Source organism: Diadema antillarum, unplaced genomic scaffold (assembly GCF_040938485.1).
Source record: "Diadema antillarum isolate AM-2024a unplaced genomic scaffold, OU_Dant_1.0 seq00000131_RagTag, whole genome shotgun sequence".
Classification (NCBI taxonomy): Eukaryota; Metazoa; Echinodermata; class Echinoidea; order Diadematoida; family Diadematidae; genus Diadema; species Diadema antillarum.
Genome location: NW_027271209.1, coordinates 353,519 through 379,896, shown reverse-complemented (window position 1 = coordinate 379,896; position 26,378 = coordinate 353,519). Strand labels below are relative to the sequence as shown.

The following is a 26,378-nucleotide window of genomic DNA, read 5'->3' as shown; positions in this document are numbered from 1 at the left end:
GAAAAAGACTCGAAGGACTGTGCATGGCTGCAAAACAGTGACCACTGGAACATAGAACTGCTTTCGTGGAAAAACTCATCGGCTGGGGATGATCACAAGATTGTGAGTTCATTGTTTGAGAGAGGTCATTTGCCAATTAACAATAAATGATTACACAAAAACTACATAACAACCATGATCGTGTACATGTATGTGTACATTTCAGAGCAAAAAATCGACAGTTCTGCCGGTGCATGAGAACTGCATATTCTATGTAACAATTTGAAAGGAAAATTTCATTGAGCAACAGCAGCACAGCATACGTATCAGAAAATAAACTTGTTCCAGCACTTTCACAAGTATTTACCAGTAATACTCATGTTGATCATAATAGTTAAAGGGTGTGTACAGTTCTGGTCAAGGTGAGGATTTTGCTTTTAACATTTTGCGATTTATTCAGCAACCACTCTATGAGATGTCAAAGAGCATGCAATTCTAAGGGGTATCAAAAGTTTATTTGATGAAAATCAGTTTTGAAGTGGCTGAGATATCCCAAAACAAGGTGAAACAAAGAGATCCTAATAAAAGGCGTGGCCTGTCGCCTTTTATCATTATCACTTTTTTGGATATCTCAGCCATTTGAAAACCAATTTTCAGCAAATAAATGTTGAATCCTTCTTAAAATTACATGCTCTTTCATATTTCATAAGAGGTTTCTCATTATCTCACTTAGGAATGTTCAAAATATGAATCCCCATCTCAACCAGTACTGTACAGTCCCTTTACATTTCTCTCACTGTTCTGACTCAAACAGAGGAGCAAACCATGAGCAAGACTGAACATAACTACCAGTTTGGAAATTAATCATGTTTTCACATAAATGCTAAAACAATGCATACAGCTGTAGTTCTTGGGCTCCAAAATTGGTGGCACAGACACCTGGTTACACAATCCTTGACACATTTGTGCTTGAGAATTTAATGGTTATGGAACCTCAGCACGCATGTATCTACAAGAAGGGAAGTGTTTTACTTTGAATTACAACCACTTCAGCCCACCACCTCTCAGCATCTAGAGTCATTGACTCAATAAAAAGGTTAAAAAAAAAGGTAGGGCATCCAGAAACCACATGGAGACAAACAGTAGAAAAGGGAAGGAAGTCGTTGGGGGTAGACATCATAAAGTGCATCCAGGCCTATTGCCAAACACTGTGAACTGGAGAGAGAACCTTGCAGGCTTCAGGGCCACAGGGCCTGAAGAGGATATGCGAGGTGAGGTACCTCAATTGAAAACACTATCTATCCATACTTATCATGTGTGTGAAAATGGAACAGGTATGTTATGAATAACTACTGGAATGCAGATTGATTTGTCTAATGCAACTGCCATGGTAACACTTGGGGAAAAAAAAAACAAAAAACATTCCAGTATCTTGTGTTTATTGAAATATCAACAATTATCAATGAACATTCTAGAGCACTCTGTATGTTCTGGGCCTGTTTCATAGAAGAGTTGCGATTCATCTTACGTTCGATTTATTGAGCGTAACTCAGTGAACTGAGCGTAAGATCAATATTGATCATAAGTCCAATTTCATAAAGATACTTGCAGTATATGCTTGATTTCAAGAAAAATCAAGTATGATTTTCAGTAGATGGAGCGTTACTTGCAATCAATCACAAATTTGTTTATGAAACACAATTTGCGATTGATTGCAACTTAAGCTCAATCTCTATGAAACAGGCCCCTGATTTGATATGTTGACGGAGTTCTAAGCAGAAACTGAAAAAGCTCCATGACAAGAGTATGATCCTCCTTTACTGGGTGGGACACCAGTGCCCCCCTTACCTCCTCCTGACGCCAGATGCCAAAGACTCGTCCGTAGTCAGCGGGGGTTCCGGGCAGTCTGATAGGAGAGAAATACAGAACGAGCGATGAGACTCAGGTTTACATCATCATCACTGATCATCATCCAGTTCTGATGCATGTCTGTCCTTGATAATGGGTGATGGCTGGATCTACCTCACTCTAACAGCACCACTGTCACACCTTCTCTCCACCTCGCCCAATTAAGGGCATCCTCCTTCCTATGGTCAACCCTCCCAAGCTCCCCCTCCACCTGTCTCTTCCACATCTTCTTTGGTTGCCCTTTGCCTTCATGGCTCATTCCATTTAAATTCTAGCACTTTCCTCAGAACATGATCCATCATACTTCCACATGACATGCATATACCACAACACTCCATACAGTCAGTATCACAAGAGCTAGACATCATCATCCATGTTACTTAAGGGATAAAATCACTGGGAGTTACAATTCCCTTTCATGGGATGCTAGCCGAGCTAGCCGAGCTGGTATCGGTCACTACTGAATAAAACTGTAAATCATTCACCTTGTTTCCAAATCAAAGTGGGTATACTATGGCTTTGAGTTGGCAAGGATTGGGTGTTCAGGCAAACTGAATAATTACTTACAGACTACAAAGTACCAGTACATGCTTATTGCTGCTGGGTTTCACATTGTATTATCCTTCAATCCGCCAACCTGACTTGTCCTCAAAAGGAGTCCACTAGAATGTGAGAATTCTTCGAACTAGTCATATTACTTCAACAAACTGACTTACATATCAATAAAGACATTCCACTGAGAAGAGCAAATTTTCACACTAGTAGTAATATGCCAACAAACTGACTTACTATTGGTCCATTGGGGTAAGAGAAATCTTCTAATTGGTAACAAAACAAACTATGCAACATGGTGAAGTCCATGCGGTAGTCCACTTGTTCGAATGTTGTCATACTTAAGTCTGAGCACAAACTAGGTGAGTTTCTAAACCACAAACAGTGGCAAGAGGAGCAGCGGACACTTTTTCACATTCAGTTGCCTGTACTTGGGCTCAAAAGTTCATCTTAGCTACATGTACAGCTGCCTTTTTTCTGTGTATTACTGCATCTTGCATTGCACATCACAGGCATGACTGCAGACTCACAGGGTGATTGCATATTCATAATGGGTGGGCTTGTTTCATGACAGCCTACCGATCGATTGTAGAGGGGGAGGGGGGTGTTGCACAAGGGGTGCACGCTAGCTTAAAGGAGAGTCCACTGGAGTGGGGCACTTACCTCCCCTTGAAGAAGGCAATGTAAAAACTGGTGGAGTAGTAGTTGACAAAGGCAAACAGGTACATCTTGAAGGTGAAGCTGTCTTCGTACTCCGTCTCAGTCCGGTGCAATTCTGTCAGAATGATGACGATAATGATGAGAAGTGGATGAGCATTATGTATGTAGATGATAATAACAAGCAGACGAAAATAATAAGAAATGATGCTATCCACGATTAGCTCGGAGATGATGGTGATGAGATGGAGACTATGAAGACTATGACAATGTTAATAATGCTGATAACATTGATGATGATTACAGCAATACTGATGATGATGCTGATAAAGATGAAACAATGAGACAATGACAATGTTAATGAGACAATGGGTGATTTCAAGTCTGGTGATAGTGCTAGTGCTATTTCCTGAAACAACTGCCTTAAATCAAGCTCAAATAAGATCTGATTTACGCAATGATAACGACCAAAATTATCTATCATAACAGTGCGTGTTGGCATCAAACCACTGCAAAGCTTGTGGGAAATACGTGACAAAACAAGTTTTATGGGAATCGGTTGAAAACTGAGGAAGTAGTTCGCGATGCAAGATTTGCAACGGACCGACCGCCCGACCGACCGACCGTTCGCTGATTCCTATATACCCCCTTCAAACTTCGTTTGGCGGGGGTATAAAAAGAGTAATAGCACTTACAGTTAAAGTCAAATATCAAAAGAAATAGTCATGACTGCTTAGTTTTAGACACATAATGAGGAAGACAGATTAAAATGCCACAAGTTTCATCCCTTCTACAAAACACAACAATCTGAATTTTGCTCCCAGGCTTAGATTTATGTAGCCATGTCTAGAGAGTTCATGAATGTTACGTGGGCGACCATTGCATTAGCATAGACTTTGCACATACAACGTTCAATGTATGGACGTGAATATGGGTCTTGCACAGCAACGCTAACATCAGTACCAAACTTGAAACGACAAGATGATAATCCCTTGTGGCTAGCGTTAGCCAACATATTTTATGCATTGCACAATACTTTGGGAATATATTCTATTCAGCCACACTTGCCTATCTACAGCAAAGTAAAGTTCTGTTCATTAATGTTTAACCAGAGGTTAAAGATGAGAACTGGCTGTGCATTTTCCTTATCCTTTAAGAAAAAGCCATGAACACTGAAGAAAAAGTAATAGCAAACTTCAAATTCTAATTTTTTCCCACAATGAGAGATCTCAAAATCCATTAAAACTTACCAAGGTTTGTCAGCCATACAGCTATCCGCTCATACAACTGTACAAGGAAGAGGAAAAAATACAACATTTTCATTGCACGTTCATCTCCACACAACATATACCCTATGATTTCATGGCTGCCTACAAATATATGAATCTTATTTTTTTTAAATATTTGATTTGATTTGATTCTTGAATTTCTTTTTCATACATAAATGAAATACAAAATATTGTTAACACAAATCAGGAAACACCAACCAGGAAACATTCGCATCTGTCTATATACAATGTAGATGAGTCATTTGTTTTTCTATAAATGTACAATATTTCAAAATTTTGCAGTGGAAAATATACATTTGTTCATGTCACAATTTCGATTAAAAAAAATAATAATAATTTACTCCATTTAAAATTAAAAAAAAGAAAATTCTAATACATCACTTATACACAACTTTTGCTTATGATGGATGCAAGCAGTCATTTGGGTACAGCATTCACTTTTCTATCTTGCCTTTATTCATTTATCACTGGATGAGAATAAAAAACAGTGCTAATTCAGAACAATACAAGCACTGATATTCTAGAGATTCTCTGGAATTAACAACCTTATGCATCTTAAAGTCATGAGTGTGAGAGTATTTGCAGAAAAAAGTCTGAAAAAACTCAAGGGGAAAAAAGTCTGAAATGCATTAAACTGTGAATATCTTGATGCATTTGATTACAAAAATTTAAAAAAAAAAGTCTGTAAGTAGGTTTTGGGAAGAGTACAAAAATCTGAAATTAGATTAAATTTTGAACTCTCATCTCCCTACAAAGTAAACTTAAAAGACAAAATACTGAAAACTTCACAAAGGAGGAGTTTGCATGACTGCTCACCATCTGGAGAATCATGATGAGGATGAGGGAGATGAGGGAGGCGGTCACCGAGGTGATGATGGAGGAGTAGGAGGCGATGAACTCCTGGTCGATGGAGAAGATGGCCGACTTGACGGCGATCCTGTAGATGATGACCGTCATCACGGCGGCCATGACCAGCATGATCTGGTGGACGATGAGGACAAACAGATCATGTATAGCAAGACACATTACTACAGCTTGGAAGGACATACTAAAGCCTATCAAATGTGAATAATCCTAGTTCCTCACCAGCCCTATATTTGCATCTTAAAACCAGTCTGCTCTCAAGGCTATTTTACACAAAATGCTGTGGACATCCTGCCATTGTAATCTTCTAAAAGAGGTGCACCGTGTTAGGTTATTAAGTTGTTTACAGCTGAACGTAAATGCCATTAACTCCACCATGTGTGGGTATCACTGACTAAATAGCTAGACTTTCAATGTTCAAAATTGTGGAGTTTTGATTTAAAAAAAAAAAAAATCATCTTAAATTTAGGTGCAGAGCATTTTTTGGTTATGGTTTTCACTTCCTGGTATACAGTATCATTGACTCATGATGTTACAGTTATGATTATGATGAATCAAATACCTCTCTTTAAAAACATAATAAAAAAATAAAAATAAAGACTGCATTTTTATATCACACACAGTTAGCTACATACATGGCTTTGCTTGGAAGATTAATGTATTTATATTTCTTAAGCTAAAATAAATATGTAAAGACATAGCAGTCTGCTAGTCATTGTCTTTGACAAGACATTGCAGTGCTGTACAAAGTAAGAATAATCTAAAAAGTGCTCAAAAGTTTGTGTGGGTTCTTTTTAGAATACAAATGGTTACATTTCTTATTTACAACACTGTCATCATGCAACCTTACATTCTGTATACAAAAGTGAAAGCACATTCGTCCTCCATACTTACAATATTTAGATTACGACGTAAAGAATATATCAAACCCTTGCCATCCATATTGGTTGTGAGTATTTAGTTTTGAGACTAGCATAGGTTAGATCATTATAGTTCACTGCAAGAATCTGTTTGTATTCCAGATTCAAGCATAGATCATGAAACTAGTATTTGGTGCATGCAGCATGCATGTTATCACAGCATTCTTTGTGTGTTCAGTGAGTAAAAATTACAATATAAATGGCAAACTTCCATAACCATACTGTGATACATCATTATAAAAAAATTACACAAACAGTATTGCTTGACATTTAGCAAATTTTGCAATGTGGCCCCGATACCATGGTGGTAATCCCATTTAGGCGGCATTTTTTTTTTTTTTTTTTTGGTCAAATTTTAGTGGCACTACAATTGAATATCAGGAAAGAAGAAAAAACTTTAAGCACACAATTAGCTTCAACAAAGCTTCATTTGTAGGTTAGAAAGAAGATTAGTACAGTCCAAAAGCTCTACCTTCTCACCAACACACAAGCAAACGAAGAAGAAAGTGAAAGAAATATTGAATTGTTTTCATAAGGGTTACACAGACTGAATTGTAAAATATATACAGAGTATTTAAAGGCACACTTATGTAATACAACATTATAAAACTATAAGTGGAACATATCTTCTCTACTGACAGAAAACAATGACAATAAGAATGTAATTATTATGTCAAAGGACAAGTTCACCTTACTACATAATGAAGATTGAGTGAATGCAGCGATATTAGTAGATTACATCAGCAAAGTTGGAGGAATATCGGACAATCCATTCACAAGTTATGAGTTTTTAAAGTTTCATTGCCATCATCGCTTGATGAATAGACCACAGCAATTTGTGGCATTACTGCAGGACAATGATTTAAGGAGAATATAAAGAGAAATTGGGGGGGAAAAGTTTTTATTGAAAAGAACACATTCCCTCAACTTGTTACTGATATATCATAAGGGTACATTATTCCCCCTGCTTTCCGAAAGAAGCAACTGGTCTTTCATTTCATAATATGAAATTATGTTGAATTCTGCTTCTATTCTTTTTTATACTGTTGTCCTGCAGTTAAACATCAAAAAATGCTGCAGTCTTGATCATCCAGCAATGGCAGTACTAAAACTTTAGAAAATCACAACTTTTGAATGGATTGTCCCATTTCCTTCAAACTGCACCGATGTGTTATACTAACCTTGATGTATTTACTCAATCCATGCACATATGCGGGTAAACTTGTCCTTTAACTTTAAAACAAGGAACTGTGGGGTCACATAATCTCACACTGTTACCAGGAAGGTGTTAGAGAAGGGGAAGTAAACTAGAATCTCTCCTTTGTACCCATGCTCCATGCCGCGGAGAAGTTACACATACAATTTGTACATGTATGCACTCCAACGCAGTAGTTAACAAATCATCTCGACAAAAGACAGTTCTTATGTTTAGGTACAGTGTTTGCGTCATTCTTCAACAACAAACATAGCAAGCATCAATTTGCTATCCCTTTTCATATTTTCAGCAGCAAGAATTTACAGTTGTGTACTGTGGAGAAAGCGCAATCAAAACAGTACAAACATTGTACTTTTTGAAGTTAAAATGCTACTAAACACGTACAAAACAATAGCCATATACTTTATGATCCAAATGATAAACATTAAAGTGCACAACCTGATGAACAATATTATGCACAAATGTGCACAAGATGGTTAAATGCTAACTCTAATACGAGATTCTTATATTCCATTCTTTCAGTCCTGATGAATAGTAACAAGAAGATTAGAGAAAGACTTAAGGATTTGTCTTGTACCATAATACCACCAACTTATATTAAGGATTCAAACATTTTCTCAGAAATGCAGTTTAAAATTGTCAAAATCAAGATTCTCACTGAATCTAGAAGAAAAAAATCTGCACAAATTGCGAAGAGATTCTACTCCTTCTCTTAACACCTCCCTGCCATTGTCATGCTTTGCACAAACCACACGTCATGTTACTTATCTGCATTACTTACGACTGAAAAACCACTTATTGCCATTTCCTAGCTTTGAAACCTTAATCCATGCTTAAATTTTTATCAGCAGATAATTCGATAAAACGGGAATAGAATATCTCTTCCATTAAATGGGAGTATCTCAACTTTTGAAGACGTAAAATTGCTTTAAAAAATGATGATACATCATATATCAATGATGACAGCACATGTTTCAAGCTTTTTCCGTCATAGAGCAGAGCAAAGCAGTGCCTGGCAATTCAGATAAGTTAAAGTAGACAGAAAGAAAGTTTCATGACAGTGGGCTGCTCATGTATCAATGATCGTTATGATGAACTTTTTGGACTCACACTTCAATATATATACATTACACAAATTTCATATTTTGGAATAACATTTGCAGCAAGCCAATTAAATACTGTACGTATAAGCCATTATTTTTGCATATAGATATTTTCTCGAATGACAAAGTCACCGACATTTTCGCGAGACGTTTTTGCGAACTGACACTGAGGCTATCTGCAAGTGCACTCTTACCTTAGCACATGACGACATTTTAGCGTGTTGTTAAATTTGTGGTCCAACAATAATTTGCAAAATTTGTGAAAATAATAGCTTATACAGTACACTCTTAATTGATGAATATGTATGTATATATTGCACGTATTTAAACATTCATTTCTCATACTTTACATCTCTCCCCTTCTGGATATTCCATTTCATTCAATCTTTGCTACCATATTCATGATGAAACCATATTTTTTTGACTGAGATACAGAGACACATATTTTTACATCCCAAAATACAATTTTTGTCATTCAAATAACATAGACATAAAATGCATGTAATGCCTTATTGTTTTGAGCAAGTTTATGAAGCTTCATAACTTGCATTGATGACATACAGTGTATATGAGTGAAAAAAAAACTTTGCACATTCTCTTACAGAAAACTTCTTTTTTTATGTTTTATTGTGTGATGCTGAAGAAAAGAACAGATGGATTATTTGATTTCAGCAAAATGAGCCAAGGCACATTGGCCTATTCTTCGATCAAGATTTAGGTATGAAGCACAGTAAACATATGGAATTATACATTTTTCTCTTCCATGAAAGAAATACTGCTTGTTCATATTACATGAATATTTCTTTTTTTAACAATTTGAGAAAGATGTGTTAAAAGAATATAGTGAATGCAGCACAGGGGTTAATGAACTTTCAGTTTTCCTTTTGCCAGTTCTTAATGACAGCATGTACACATATTTCCCAAATTTTGAAAATGTATTTTCTGCAGCATTAACAACTTTTTTTCTTTTCTTTTTATTTTTAATGAGCATACAACAGAGGGAGAAACAAGAAAAGTGTTCAATGTCAGATGAGTTGAATGTAGCAGACACATCGTACATCCAATTACATCTCTACATTGCATTTGCTGCAGATCTGTGACAATGTACATATTTGTTTCGATGCCATATCTGCAAACTTTACATGGAAAGATCTTTTCTGACTGAAGCAATGGCATATTATCAGTGGAGGCTGGAGTGTCTTCATACAAAGAAATGTAATAATTTGAATGTTACATTAAAATAGCCTATTCTGCATCTGTGATGTTACTTTGGGCCTGCCTTTCGCTTATTCTACATGAAATCAATCCCTAAAAGTTCTGTTTAAAACAAACAACTCTGCATATCTTCAGTCAAAATGTGCATGGTCATTCCACTGCTATGAACAAGTCTGTTTTCCCCAGAATTGTCAAGTGATTTTTATTTCTTTTCTTTTTTTCAAACCAATTGGAGGCTTGGAAACATATGTCATCTTTCCTGTTCACTCTGCTTTCAAGCCATCAAAACTTCCTTATTCCTTGACCATTTTTGCTTAAATCCGTAGCACTTGTTTTCTTTTCAAATTTCTCTTCTGAATCTGAAATTCATTGTTATGTGTAGGTATGCTTTAACATATCCATCAATAGAGAGAAATCTTTCAGTTCAGAAGTAAATATAAATATATGTATATACCAAGTATATCTTCTTGTGAGCACAAGACAACTACTCTCTGAAATTTGTTCTGATTTTCATTGGTCCATGGAAAGATTTGTATTCGTGGACATAACACACCTGTTAACAATAATTAATTCTATGAATCTTTTGACAGCTTCATCAATATCTAATATCTTTGCAAATACTTAATTTCTCACACCGTACATGAGGCTGATTTGTATATTTGAATCATCTTTACATCCTAAACATCCTTATTACTGATAACAATCGAAAACAATGTCAAGAAAAATTTCCATAACAGAGGATGAACTGATGTTGCAGATACAGTTTCCAGCACACGATTGGGTAGAAGCACAAAAACCCAGACTTAAAAATATACAATTAGAATCCATTGTACATCGTTCAGAAATATGATAAACAGGTATGCATTATCTGTTCTTTGCCATCTACAATCACACTTCAAATTGTTAGCTTTAGCATAAAACTGTGACTGAGAATGGGGAAAATTCACACAGCTTCCTGCCAACATGTGGAAGCCCACCCACAGCTTTAACAAGGACAGAAGGCATGTCAGAGGTCGTTATCATATTACAAAATGATTTTGTCATACTATTCGTTGACTTCAGCAAAATCGGAATATGGTTAAGCTCACTTGCTCTTACTTGACATTTTTTAATTCTTTATTTTAGGAGGTGCATGCAATGATGCCACAGTCAGCAGTAAGCATCATATGTTTGGAAACGTTGAAGCCATTACCAGCACAGCCTGGCTTTCCTCTCCAATTTTGTTTTATTGCAGGAAGACTTTCTTGTCATTCTTTTTCTGCCTTTTTTATTACTAGTGGCTGTCACATGACTGGAGTAAAGGTCCTTGAGCAATTTTGCTGGCTCATGCTGCTTTGAATAGGACACGGTGCAAGTCAGGGAAAACGGGCAAAAGCCTGAAAGGTAGGATAGCTTGCTTTGACTTTGAGTATAAAGCACATTGTGTCAGCCACTTGCATACAACCATAAAAGTTCGAATTTCCTCAAACCCTAAACTTCAAGTTCTTATTGTTGCCTTCATAACTTTCCATAAGTTTTTCCCTAATTGTTTTTTATAGCCTGAATAGGGGAATACAATCAGGGCTTTACTTTGGCAAGATGTTAGAATCTTACACATGTAGAGGCAAGCTAATTTAAATCTGTATTTAATAGGAGAATGCAAATTCAAATTGCCCATTTTCCTCTATCGTGTTGAAATACAAACAAAATTTCAAACAGAGAACTCATTTGCAGATCATTATCTTGTTCATTCCTTTGCAAATAAGAATGGCAGAATCATGCCACGCAGTGATTTTTGATAGTCCAGCATGAAAACAAAAAAGTGCGTGATTTGGCGCCAAACACAGTCACATAATCATAATTGATCGGTCAAAATACAACACACAGACTGCTGCAAACGTTTTCACTACTTTAATCCCTTTAACCTACGCCATTTATAACACATGGTGGTAAACTGTCAATTGCAGATACAGTGTACAAAACAATCCACATTACAAAGGGTGTTAGTAAGAATTATCCACCCAATAGTAACTTTTGACCAGTCTGAAACACACAAAGCAAAGTGTAATTTGAACTGCTCTATACTTAATACATAGGGTGGATAATTTCACTGATGCCCAACCCAGTGATGTGCATTATTTGTTTTATAAAATGGTGACATGATTCAAATTTTGCGGAGGCAATTTTTGCAAGATTTCAAGGCTAGCACCAGCTCCAAGCTAACTGAACCTCACACATAATCAATTGCAATGCATTCATAACATGCAGGCAGTGCAGCTGAGCGCAGACAAGTGGTTGTTAGCACTGGCCATTAGTATACTACTGCCTGGTGAAAAGTAAATTTGGGCCTTTTGGCGAAAAAAAGACCGAGCGTGTGATAGCTCTCGGTCATTCATTTGATTAGGATCCATATCACCATTTTATAATAGGTATTATTACGACATCAAATGTGTAAATACATTACAAATTCACTCATTTCAACAGCTTTTGGTCTGAAGGGTTTAACATGAGATGACACACGCTGGCGTATAGCGTTTCTCCCATCTTACCATGAATATGATTATACCGATTCCACCAATTATGCGCGGGTACCTCACTTTGAAGGAGACATACGGTTCTTCCATCTAATTGGCGGCAGGTCAGAGGGAGTTGGGTAACAACGGTTGGTCAAATAATATGCGGGTTTGCAGATGTGTCGGGGGTCATGGCACGGAGAGATTTGCAAGGCGGGGTTAGTGGAGCATTTGTTACATCGCATATCAAAGATGAGGCATTTAGGCCAGGAGGAGATACATCAATCAGCCAGAGGGTGAGCAGAGGTCGGAGTTCAGAGGTCAGAGGTCAGCAAGAGGTTAAACCGCATTCCAGGTTATTGGAGGCCATCACCAGGTCCAGGGATGGTCAGAGTATGATGTGATGGTCATGAGAGTGAATACAGTTGTAGGTGGCGGACAGAGGTAGTTGGTGGTTTGGTTTTTTGTTTTGTTTTTCATCATGAACACAAGATGCATGATGTGAAATGCGAACACAACAGAACAGCATAGACGAAATGGTTGCAGAAACGTATGACAAATGTGTTAAGAATTCATTGCCGATGCATTCCGGTGCATGCAGTTCACAGGACATAGTGCAAATATTGTTATTTTGGTTTTATATCAACAAGACATACATTAATAAATACACCCAATGGCAGCATACATGTACATTGAGTTTGTGTCAACAGATACACAACATTTTTTTAATGTTGGCAAAACATCATCATTTTTGTTGGTGTGTATTATTAGCAGATTTGCAGAAATATGAGTTTCATTTTTTGTTTGATTGTTAATTCATTAGATCGTCAAAGGATGTGCACAACGTTTTGAATGAAACGGAAAGAACAGCATGATAAACAGTAAATGAAAGTAAAGTGTACATGCAGGGAATACATGAGAAACAAAGCCAGGAGTTTTTCCAGAGGGTGAGGAATGTGTGATAATACATACATCCAAACAACACAATGAGTAGTGTGATCAAACGAAGCAGATGCCAAAATGAAGTGAATGCCAGTGGTTGATGAGGTAAAGGAAAAAGAAAAGAGAAGGCCGATAAATTAGTATGCGCTTAATGAAAAAACCATATCCAAATCGACAAATGCATTCAGAGGATATTTCAAAGGCCTCACGGCAAATAAAAAGTGATAAGGAAACCAAACAAACTGTGGGAAAAATGAAAACATGTTAATCACACTGCTGCCCAGTAGACGGAAGAATCAGAGTTGAGGAGACTGTTAGCCAGGGTTAGCCAAAATAAAATGTGGGGAAAAAAAGTAAAACAAATCAGAAGAAAATGTCAGGGGTGTGCAGGAGGTGGTTGGGGATGTTGTTCAAAACAGGACAGTAGAGGGCAGCAGAGGGGGCAAACAGCTGAAAAGTGATCAAACAGGGGCAGTATTAGAGAGGTTGCAAGCTCAAGAAGCATGTCACTTCATTTTCAAGCAAGCAGGGGCGAATTTTACCATCTACACGTGGGGTTGGGTGCAAGGGGTGTACGCACAGCTCATGGTTTATTAGTGAGGATGGGACTTGGGCGAAAGCGGAGTGTTAACACTCCAAAAATATGAGAGAGAAAAAAAGGGAAGAGGGCAAACGGAAAACCTCTGACTATGTGGGTATCACTCTGCCTTGGCGGCCTGTCTCTCACCATAAACGTGATGAACAGAATCGACGTGGTGAATCGCGGGAACCGCTTGTAGAACTTGACGTAGGGCTCCTCAAGCTATACCACACATACATCGTAAAATGCACAACATGAGAAGAACACATGCATTGGTTATGATGTAAAAATGCTGTAATGCTTTCAAACTATGCTGACTATTAACTAGGTACATACACAAACGCACGCACAGAGTCTACCCCGATTACGTCCAGTCTGTTTTCGTTCGTGTGCGTTTTTTGCATGTCTGTTATGGACTCTCACCATGAATACGATGAACGCAACCGATGCGGAGAATCGAGGGAACTTTTTGGAGAACTTCATGTATGGCTCAGTTAGCTGTGGTGGCCATATTGCAGTCACGCATCAGAGCATGCATCCAGTGGTCATGTGTTAAGAGGAGCACAACACAAGTCATGAAACGTGAACAATGTACATGTACATGGTACGAAAGAAAGCAAGCTGCCTAAGGTGTGGGGGTGCTGCAAAGCGAGAATCATACATAACATGTATTTGGTGAAGGCTGGAGGATTAGGCCCATTTCCAGAGTGACAAAAGGAATCAAGAGACAACATAAATAGTTCTGAAGTTACATGGCATTAAGAACGGCATCACAGAGCTGGAAGGCATACAATGTACTTACGTTGGGTTGAGATTGTGATTCATGGATGACAGTGATTCAAGGGACGTTTAATCAAGCCAGCTCTCCTCTCACGAGCAAAATGAAATGTTTGTGTTATGGAATAAAGAATACGGTGCAAACACAAACACACACGCTCAAACATACAACATATTCATGCACCCCTAATTTCTTGTTTTTTTGTCTGGGCTTGCAAAGCGCTCATTCCTGCTACTTTGTGTGTCTTGTTTACGGGAAGCCAACAGAAAAGAAAGCCTGCTGTGGATGCGGTAACACACTTTGTTGTTCTTCAGGTGGCGAGTATCATCACAAGAATTGAACAGGCTCTATAAGGGTGTCGATCATAAACACAGACCCACACCAGTAATAACATCATCAAAAAGGAAGAAACTGAGGCATCCACCACCATCTTCTTGCCATTCAGGGCCCGATCACGCTAACATCATCCGCGATACCATGCTTCTGACACCACCAGGCACTGTCTCGTTCACGCATTCCCGAGGAACCATCAGCACTCACTTGCACATTTTAATGCTGTGAATAGGAATCTGTGTGTGAGAGAGATGCATGCTACAAGCTGTGGTTGGCATGCAGAAGTGAACGTGTCAGGGCCGTAATTAAGAGAAATTAGTCATCTTTAATAGAACGTCTTGTTCCTGCCGAACTTTGTCAGTTCAACGACGGGGTTAGACGGTGAGGCGAACGACAAGTTCTCAAACTCGTTGCACGCACTGCACCCTGTGCGCAATAGCTCACCAGCACGAGAATGGTCGTAGCCGAAGCTGTGAAACGGGGAAACTTCTTTCTCAATTTGAGGTATGGCTCATACACCTTGGGTGGCAGGGTGCACAGGAAATGAAAGAAAGGGAGAGAGAGAGAGAAAGGAGGTGTACATGTTAAGAAGAGACAGGTGCATGAGTGGGGAGACAGTGAGTATCAAGTGAAACAGCACTTGGAAACCATGATTATATCTGCATCACTAATAACTAGTGAGCGTGTCACCTACAAAAGCATCTTTGGAACGATGGTGCCGCAAGGGAAGGAGCAACGGTTTACTTTGAGATGGATGAGCACGACAAAGTTGTGTAACACTCAGCACTACAAGCAGTGTGTGATTGTGAGTGCAAATTACAGCTCCCAAATTTGTTGCCTTAAAATCACACGGCAACTATAAATACACTGTACTACTTTTTCAAATGTTTGACTGCCCCCATTGACAGGGAAGGGGTAAACAAAAAACATACACACGTTTGTTGAGCTTTTCTGAGTCTTAACTGTAACCTGGAATGATGGCACCCCATGTACAGAACAAATTGCACATTCCATACTGGGTCATAGTTTTACCTTTAAATTGAGACATGGAACATTTCTTGCCACCGAATGACAGTGGCTTTCCTACTTACTAGGTAATAAAAATAGATCAAAACTATGAACATACCATCTTTACATATCATGGGAAACTTAGAGACTATTGAATCCCGAATTTACATGAAAGCTACCCCTGGTAACTTCTGAAATCAAGATGTAAAGTGCTGTACATTTTAGAAATCTTGTAAAAGGAGAAAGAAAGGAGGGGTGGTCTTTCTGAGGTGCACAAAATTTGCTTTGTTTGCTTGTCTTTTTTTCAGTAAATGGACTCCAACTTGTCTGGTCCAATTGACAGATATTTGGGTTTTATTTCTGATATAAGTGCAGCTTCTAACAATGGCACAATTTCAATGCAGGCATCACTGTGATAATATGAAAGAGTTTGCTCCCCCCCCCCCCAAAAAAAAGGACTATACCCTTCCATCCCACTGAAAGGAGAGAAGAATGAAGGGAGAAATGTCACTAAATGTAATAGCTAAAGTGGAATGGGATTTGCAAAATGGTTGGAAAGCACAAGACATATAAAGCACGGGAAGGGAAAGACACACAAAATGTGACATTGTTTGAAATCCCAACGCCAGGTTAATTTCTCATACAGGACAGAACATAATCACTCCTTCGGTTTGGAAACAAATGATCACTCTGCCAAACTGCATGTCTCCTTCTCGGAGCACCTGTGGAAGAAGGAAGATATTCAAGACAGCTGTCCATATTAGTTCTCCTGAAGACATCCTCATGCCTGGCCTTGATGGGCGATGCAGCACATTTTCACGACGGGTGAAGGGAGGAGTACACTCCATCATTCCTGGAAAGCAAAAACTCACAGAGGAGAAATGAAAAGGGTTAATAATCACATCCGAGGTCGATACAAATTTCACATATATATACATACAAAAAAGTAGAGGGAATAAAATCAATGGCACGACTGGAATGACAAAACCTACTGCTTTGCATAACATCAATAATGAAAGAAAGTAATGCAGATACTTTGACAACTTTTAAAACTGTAAACATGGCAAAAAATTGGTAACTGATTTCCTGAAACAAAATCTCAAATTGAAAACAACCAAACTCATTTCATTTGCTAATATTTGCAAAAAGATCTCCCCCCACCCCTTAAAGACAACTGAACATCTCAGAAGATGAGCGGACTTTGCAAACTATTTTTCCAAATACAATGGAATTTTACATAGATTTGATATGAAGGTGTTACTGATGCTATCAAGTCTGTGTACATCAGAAGGGATAAGTAGGGTTACTAATTTAGAAACTCAGATTCAAAATAACTGTATTGGTCTTCATTGCAGCTCTTTGCCAAAACAAACATTGAGAATGCAATCAGTTTTCACAGCAGACTGTGTTTGTTTTATAATTAAAAATAGGCTAAACAGAGTGGCAGCAAATTGTGTCTTTCTTTTACGATGTGGTAAATAAAAAGAAACATATCACTTCCACAAGGTACATTTAATCAAGCTTTTTTTTTGGGGGGGGGGGGGAGGGGGAGGGGCTCCTTTTTGGTCTACCAATAGGGAGTGAATGGAATATTTCTCGTTTGAAAATTGAACTGGGTGCATAAAGTATATACATAAAAAGGTAAATGAATCAAAGTAGACAAACTACAGGTAACATTATCCATCATCTTTCCTTATTTGCGTTTTTGTAAAGACACAATGCCACTTAATCTGCACAGTTGCATTCCCAATCCTAACTGTCCTAACAATACGCCTTCGGCCATGTTTTCCTCCAGTAACAAGCTGCCTCAGTATATGATGACTTACGTTTGTGATGGGACTGATCCTCTTGTCTGGGGCCTTGGCCTCGAACTCGGGGCGGACGTTCTCCTGGAAGGGTCAAGGTTCAGTGGAGAAGGCAGCAGCAGAATGTCATAAGTGTGAATTTTGTGACCATCTCTCGACAACAACAAACACACTTGCAGAGACTGACTGGTAAATTAAATTTCCTACATTTTAGCCAGCTTGAGAGTAATTTGTGACCCGCTACAACAAAAGGATCCTAAAGTCGCTGATGGCTTAGCCGAGAAAATCAAGTTAGAAGTCGCATCATCAAAATTGGTCAAAACAGCCAGATTTCTGTTTTTGGCATGATTTTGTAGTCTAATGTTTTGTCTATCATCTGCCGAAATTTCGAAGCTAAATGATCAAAGGAAAGGCAAGATATCAGAGTTTTTCTGGGCCATGATTTTCTGACTTTCAACGTAGGAAAAACATGTCCGAAGATTTGGATTTAGCGTCGCAGCTAAACTCCGCCCCTAGCAACGAGGGAGTGATCTTATTGGTCAGTGCGTGGCATCCTGATTACTGATTGGTCGTGCGTAGACCGCTGGCGCTGAGCTTGAATGAACATCGTGGAGGTCGCTAGGAACATGCCTTCTATAGTCAAGCGGTGAAAACTGATAGCGTCGAAAGGAAAACTTTGAACGTGTTTTTCTCGAAACTCTGATTGCCTCAACCACTTGACATGCGCTAATAAAATCACTGATATCTGCGCAACTGAGTATTTTTATCAGTTGTGTTATATATGAAATTAAAGAAGACGATTAAGGTATTATGTCATGTCATTTTCAGAAAATTGTCCTCCCCCGACTTTCGGATCCTTTTGTTGTAGCGGGTCACATTTAGTTCCTTTCGGTTGACCTCGTAGACAGGTTTCAAGACACAATGGCTCTAACTAAGGAATTCTTTAGGGATGAGACATTGTCATAGTTATTCAGATTTTACTGTGCCATATTTTTGATAAACTTTAGCTAACAGTGATGCCAGTGAAGACACCATTTCTGTTGATTTCAGAACTAAAGTCATGACTCCATATTCAAAAGACAAACATGTTTTGTGCTGGAAAAAAAAAAAGTCACAATTGGTTTGATGGGCTGATCAATTCTTTAACTGGAACAAATCTGACAGAGTTGTGCTTCTCATGCATATTTCGTTTATTTTGCTGAGCCAACCATTCGCATCTTGGTGGTCTCCAGTAACTTTTTTTAATCTCCAAAAGCAAAATGAAAAATGATATCGGGAAATTGATCAGACCAAGGGCATACCTCCTGTTCTTCGAAGCCAAACAAGTCCCAGTCATAGTCCAGCTCATTCTGGCGACGCTTCCAGAACTCGCAGAACATGGTAGCTGAAGGAAAAGACACAAATTCCCATAACACTTTGCAAGATGTGCACAGACAAATGTAATTATTTTGTGACATATATCAAAACGTTATTCCTTAATCTTGGCTCTACCTTTTAAGTCACAGCTTGTATCTCTTTTTTTTCTGTCCATATCAAGACTCCTCTAGAGTCTATTCACATGATTTCATTTCATAAATTTGTGTGCTCTACAATGCATTTCTACAACAGACTATAAGCATATAGATCTCCATTATACAAAAGATAGTTTAAATCAAATCCAGGGTTGAAATTCACTTCACGCATTAAAGCAAGTACATTACAGGCTTGCCATGCATTTGCAGAGTGTGTGTAAGTGTGCATTCATTATTTGATGCTTGTTTAGTGCTTGTGATATTTCACACACACAGTTAGACACAATTTGCAATCTGCACAATCCATAGGTTAGATTTAAACTGCTTTAATCTGGTCATTGGCTTTACGTATATCAGAATATTAGACAGATACACAAAAGCACACACAACATCAGCAGACAGAGAAGAGGGCTACAAACAGCAATAATACAAATACCTTTGTTTGGACAGTTCCCTCTCACTAGTACACTATTAAAGTTACATTTAGATTACTTTTTCCCTCTGTATATAATACAATACTAATGTCACAAAGCAGGGTATGTTTACAGTAAATTGCAGACTGCCATACACATTCACATGAATGCATGTCTTACCCCACAGAGACATGAAGCAGGCAAAGAAGACGGTGGCTTCGTTGTCAAACAGATACGTCAACTGTGAGGGACAAAGAGCAAAAAAACACAAAGATCTTAGTGATACATTCTAGTCACTATAGTTTTGGTTGAGACCTAACTTCAGGTTTCTGTTATTTTCATTTTTTTTTTTTTTTTTGTGAGATGAGAAACCCCTTATAAAAGATGAAAGAGCATGTAATTTCAAGAGGAATTAAAACGTTAATTGAATGAAAATCAGTTTTGAAATGGCTCAGCTATCCAAAAACGGCAATCCACATAACAGGTGGGACCAACATTTAATTATGATCCCTTTGTTTTACTTTGTTTTTAAATGTCTCCGCGCTTCCCAAACCAATTTTCATCTAATAAACTGTGAATTCCTCTTAAAAAAGGGTATGCTCTGTATTATTTCATAAGTGGTTTCTTGGCAAGTCCAATTCTCACTTCCACCAATACTATACAATCCCTTTAAAATCATATCAAAGGAATGACACAGTTATGGCTGAGATACAGGATTCAGATTTTGTGAGATAATTACAAACTACTTATGAAGTACTAGAGCGCGTACATTTCAAAGAGGAATTCAACGTTTATTTGATGAAATTCAAGTTTGAAATGGCTAGGATATCCAGGCCTTCTGCCCACACCCCCATAATTGGCGGAGAGATTGGCTGAATCTGAACAGATGGTACTACATTTTAGAAATGCCAGAAGTAGAGATGACTGACCTTGGAGTAGAGGCAGCTGTCCGATAGTCTCCAGTAGGGACATGTCTCGTCACACAGTGGACACATGATGATCTCCTCTCCAGCACAGATCTCGTTCCTGCCAGGCACAGTCATTTAGAACAATGTCTCAGTTAATGCTAAGTACTTTGTGTATTGGTGTGTGCAAGTGTGTACATTATGTATGTTTGTTCATCGTAGTTGTCAATTTCAAATTCAAAGAGAAAGAATGGAGAATAGAGATATGATACATGACTCAACGAAAACCCTCCCATCCCCCCCCCCCCCAAAGATTGTCAGAGATGCTTTTTTTTCCCATGGTTTCTGAGCTTCAAAATCCATGCATCTAAACCCTTGACAGCAGCCTTTTTACAGTACCCATCAACAAATTGAGGACGAGCTGATATTGCTGTAACACACATTTCTTCTAGACACCTACTTGAATATACTTGGTTCTAGTTTTAAATGGGTGAAGGGCAAGTCATTCATCAACTGGGAACCTATTCTGCAGACATAAGCACAATAATCACTCTTAACCCGTTGAGGATGGGCTGATTTTGCTAAAACATACATTTCCTACAGGCATTTGCCCGAGTATACTCGAGACTCTTCTGAAACGGGTTAACTTGAACAAACGATATAACTGGATATGATAAGGTACTCACACGACAGTGCTGCTAGGGAGAGCAATGCAGCCGTAGAGGAAAACGATGAGACCAACGAAGGCAGACCAGGTCAGCATCTCAGTGTAGAACCCTAGCCAGCAGAAGTAGATGCCGATCTTCTCCCCAAAGTAGCGCCTGTGAGGTAAATCGAGAGCCCACTCCACAAATCAAACGATCATGTTGACATTCATGTACGCTGTCTTTTCTATTTTTCTTCTCTCTTTGCTTGTTGACTACAGTTGCACTCAGCAGCAAAATGTCATTTACCTCTTTTAATGATATCTGTATCTAACAATAGCAAATTTAACCACACCAGAAATTGTCTGAAGTCCCTATTTGAAAAAATATTAGACCCGTTATGGCATAAACAGTATTGCAAAAGGTAACTGACAGAAAAAAAAATGACAGCGATCCTGCATAATAGATGCATTGATGAACCAGCAATTCTTGGTATGACAAGACATGACATTTGCATTGTGATTTACACCAATCTTGATTGGTGTAATACACCAGGGCCCCATTTCATATAAGATGTTAGGACGGCAACTCTTGCTGGAATGGTCATAAATGCAATAAAACCAATTTGCACATTTACTTCCATAGCTTTTTGTCGTTTCCATGAACACTTTTCGTCCCTAATTCATTTTCCAAACTCCTGATGTTACTGTACAGCTCATTTCAATAATGCAAGCAGCACACCACATTAACATGTTTGTTTGTCGTTTCATTTTCCATCTCAGAAGATGGCCGGATAACCAACATTCATCCATTAAGTCATCCACATTACTGTAATCAGCGTCATCGATTCCCCTCTTTTTATCACGGTTAAGACTATGATGTTCATCGTTGCTACGGCAACGTGACATACCTGATGAGATCGAGTGGTTGCTTCTTGTACCATCTGCCCGGCCTCGCCCACTCTTCGTAGAGGAGCTGTGCATACAAGCCATAAACTTTGTTGTCAGTTCGCATCATAGAAATCAAACAATCCCCCCAAACCCATATAAAAATCCACACAATAAAGACCACTAAAATGTCTGGTAAATGGCAATGTAATGACCATCATGATATGAAAAAAATAAAGTCTTAAACAATATCAACAATTTCGGCAGACAACTTGATGTTGCACAGGCTTCTCTCAAGTCAATACCGAGGACATGTCAAACTGCATAATGTCTTTTAAAAAAAGGAAGTAGTCTAACTGTGAAATATATGACACAATATCTATAATATGCAAATATTCCTCATGTCACCCCTCATAAAAAAAAAGAAGGATTTTATGATTGCAATAATCACCGCCTGATTCCCCAGAATATCAATGCGCTCAATGAACACAACATGAATACATGCATCAACGAGTTGAGACTTGAAGCTCAAACAAAGAGTTCCCCTAACATATATTTGGCTTTATCAAGTGTAGAGCACTGAGAGAAATAAAGGCTGTAATCTATAGCTGTGTTAATGCTTCACTCTTCGTAATTTAGTAAGAGGTTCATTGCATCTATATAAATATATAAAAAAGATAATTCGAGCCCTATACCAGGAAATCCACACAGTAATATCCTTATGTTCACATTAACAAGTAAAATACAAAGACACCAGGATAAGAAGTGCATGAGTGCTGAGCTAATTTTTCTTACATACCGGTAGTACATCAAATCAAATTGTTATTATTTACTCTTTAAAAAATAACCAGTAAAATTTGAAATACAAAAACAGGACAAAGAGCAATTCTGTAATCTTAGTTTTATAACTTGGGATTGTGATAAATAGAAATGTGTATCTGATGTTAAAAATCCAAGGCAAGTGTGTCTGATATAAAAAATGGAAGACAAAAAGTGTATCTTCCAGCAGACACACTTGAAAAAAAAAAAAATGGTAGCATTGTATGAAAACTGACATGAATGAATGTGAGATGTGAAATTAGTTGTACATATCTTGCTTGTTACCATCTCAAATGTCGGTGATATCAAAAACGTGTATGAAGTCCGTTGATTCTTTTTAATCACCCCCTCCCCATAAAAGCTGCAAGCCCATTGATCATGTACAGCTGTACCTCCTTCAAATTATAATTACTTTTCAATCTCATTCAAGGCCATTTGCCCCTCCATTAATTCAAGAACTCTCTCAGTGATGAGGTCGCCATGTTCAATCAGTCATGGGTGGTTAGCAGACAGCATCCATTTAGTGCGAGCACATTGGATTTCTTTAGAGAACCTTGTCTTGATTAAAACTATGGAAGCACTGCAATACTGTTGCCTAGAGAACATGGTACAGTAATGGGCTGAAGTGGTGGGTGAGGGGGGGGGGGGGAGGGGGTGAGGGGAGGGGATGAGGAAAGGTTGCCATTAGATGACTGGGTCTCAGCAGGGAGATTCAATGTTCGCTGATAATCTGGTTGATTGGTGGGGAGGGAAAACACTGAATGGCATGACTACGTAAAGTATTAATGCTGTAATGTATTAATTAACTCTAGCGGTAGGGAATGCAGTGGAACCACTCTATGTGATGAATGCTGTCATGCAGTAATGTAAACATTGTGAGATGATGCGGCAGGCTGATGAAGAGGTGAAAGTGATTCCCTTCAAACATTTTTCCTTCATGGCACCCGAGTTGGTTATGCCATTAAAGGGACAGAAAATAAAAGTGTATTGGAGCTAATGTCATGTTTTTTTGAACAGTGTATAGCATTCAAATAATCACTAACTGTGTTCTAATTCAAAGAGTAAACATATATACATCAGATCATGAGCAAAGAAAATGCCAAAATATCCAACAAGAAGAATATTTTTTTGTTTGTTTTACAACATCTATTTTAGAGTACATTACCCATATAAACAGGTATTTGGAAAATGCAAACATCATACAGAATGCACTTAAAGATAATGGACCCCAACATACAGTTCCAGTCAAAGTGGATACAAACACCAGTAATTCATTCCATGCAAATTAACAAATAAAAATCATTGAAGCTTCGAAAGTGGCAGCCATGCTATGTATGCTTGGTGTATTTAGTGTAAACGTTTGTGATAGAAAGTGACAGTTTACTATCGCTTCCTGCCATAGCCAACTTGGAAAATCCCATTATCTATTTCCCGTCGGTGCTATCTTAATTTGTCTGTGTTTTTCTGACATTTTTCATTGATTGAGCTCATGTGGGAGCTCATTTTATGCCAGATATACCAGGTAACACTGATTGTGAAGGGAGACATTGGTACTACACTGTATGTCTACCACAAATTTAGTTTCACTAAAAGAAATATGAGGGGCAACAATCTTGCTGCAACAAACTGCCACCTCCTGAGAGATAGGGAGAGTGAACACCATGGGGCACACTCAAGCACTATTATCAACAGTGTGATGTTTCAACATGAGGGTGGGGTGAATGTGGAGCTGCTGTGGGGAAGCAGTGTGGGTCGTGACATGGAGAGATGTATCATAGAGCAGGCATGGAATTGGATGTACAATTGTAGCAAGGGTGTGGTAACAGACATTGGTACATGTAGTGAAGGCAGAAGCAATGTGGTAACGCATGATGGAGAATTCTTTTGGGGTGATGATAGTGGCTTTGTTGGTGGGGATAATGAGATGGTAGGGGGGCAGATGATTACCAGCATTGTTAACTAAAGTTGATACTTGGAAGTGAATGATGATTGGAATTGTACATCTGTCATATACCCACTGGAGATATGAAGTAGTTACAGCTAAGGAATTAAAAGCCACTCAGCAATTTGGCTGTATTCTCCCTCAGTAAATTGCTTTACTAACCCCTCTGTAAATTGCTTTACTAACCAATGCACCCAACCCTACAAATATATAAGTATTGCACTGATTGACATGAACAGATCTATCAGCCTTTGGGCAAAAGCTACAGTGTATGTTACAGTGTCTTTACGATACTATGCCTTTCTGAAATTGGCCAAAATAAGGTATAGAACAAGTCTGATGCCACTTTTCATCTAGATCTCTCAGAGAATTTGTGTAAAAATGTTACATATTGTGGGTGTCATAAACATAGCACGGCTTGATTATGTAAGTTTTAATGTCTGTCCACATTTCCTTGAAACCAGAACCACGGTTTGAGATCAAAAAGTGGCTATCTGTTGACTACAGCAGCACTTTAAAATTTAAGGCCCTCACAAGCATAGTACAAAAGGTTTCCATTTCTACACATCTTTTAACTGTGAGTGAGTGTGTGTGTGTGTGTGATCATAGGTCACACACAACGTGTCTGAAGGTGAAGTGATGGTTATTGTATTAAAGGGTAAATGGACATGGGTGATAGTCATACTGTATGACAAATCATGATCTTGGCGGTAATTCATGTACTTTGGGAAACAAACAATGTGCAAGCAATGGTTATGGTTTTAACACAAATCAAACCATGCTAACAAATGCAGTTTGTTAGTGCATGCATAACCATGCAGGAGGGAAAACACAATGACAACAAGGTGTGTGAGGGGGGAAACAAAATTCTTTGAATGACTAAGAATGAAGTGGACTGGTTGTCAATAAATGGCTGAATGACATTATCACAGAAGTGTGACAGCATGACAGATGTTCTCTGGTGACTAAAACAGACTGACCGTAGGATCAGAGGATGTGCCCCATCAACTAACCTGCACTAACATTTACTGTAGCTTAGCTTAGCTGAGCTTAGCTGCAGGTAACCCAGATTTGCTAAGCACTGTGACTGGGGGCCAGTCTGGAACAGATTAAAGCTTTATAGAGTACTGCAACATGATGACTAAGCAGTCGAAACTAACACACAACATTGGATCTGTTCAAAAAACAAACGGTTCAAAATGGAGAAATAATTCTGGAGGTTTCCTGGTCTCCATAGGCAAATAAAGCAAAGGGGTAAATTTGCCGTAACTAATACTGTCTTATAAAAATTCTGAAATTTGAGAGGGTTGCAAAGGGGAGTTAATCTAGTTTTGGAGTCTTTTCTACATGAATCATGAATGCAGGTGTTTCACATCGCCACATCGTTATAAGGTAGGCATCAGAATCAAGCTGAATCATCCTCCAAAATTTGTATTGCAGGGGAGTCATAACCACAATGAAACGTGTGTACAGACGCTTGCGCCGCTGCTACAGATTGGACAAGATTCCTCATGAACTGATCAAAGCCTATATGCCATGTGTCACAAAATTATCTCCACTTTCAAGAACAGGATGTGATTGACTTTTCAACTCATAGACATATAGGACTGGTACAC

At 38.4% G+C, this 26,378-nt stretch overlaps 1 protein-coding gene across 17 annotated transcripts in view; it reads right to left on the bottom strand.

The window, feature by feature from the left end:
- The window catches only part of LOC139727452 (anoctamin-4-like), a 127,451-nt gene that overhangs the window by 25,271 nt on the left and 75,802 nt on the right, over positions 1–26,378 (bottom strand). For 13 of the 17 annotated variants that reach the window (XM_071638408.1, XM_071638415.1, XM_071638414.1 and 10 more), the window contains 11 exons: positions 22,025–22,089; positions 21,157–21,291; positions 20,495–20,591; positions 19,746–19,806; positions 18,943–19,025; positions 17,663–17,725; positions 14,141–14,215; positions 5,202–5,366; positions 4,347–4,383; positions 3,103–3,214; positions 1,828–1,885 (listed from right to left, as the gene is read on the bottom strand). In XM_071638408.1, coding sequence (XP_071494509.1) covers positions 1,828–1,885; positions 3,103–3,214; positions 4,347–4,383; positions 5,202–5,366; positions 14,141–14,215; positions 17,663–17,725; positions 18,943–19,025; positions 19,746–19,806; positions 20,495–20,591; positions 21,157–21,291; positions 22,025–22,089 — 951 coding nt within the window. Of the gene's footprint in view, positions 1–1,827; positions 1,886–3,102; positions 3,215–4,346; positions 4,384–5,201; positions 5,367–12,231; positions 12,307–13,864; positions 13,940–14,140; positions 14,216–17,662; positions 17,726–18,942; positions 19,026–19,745; positions 19,807–20,494; positions 20,592–21,156; positions 21,292–22,024; positions 22,090–26,378 lie in introns of all 17 variants that reach the window. The other 4 variants (XM_071638409.1, XM_071638416.1, XM_071638410.1 and 1 more) reach the window with 2 other exon arrangements.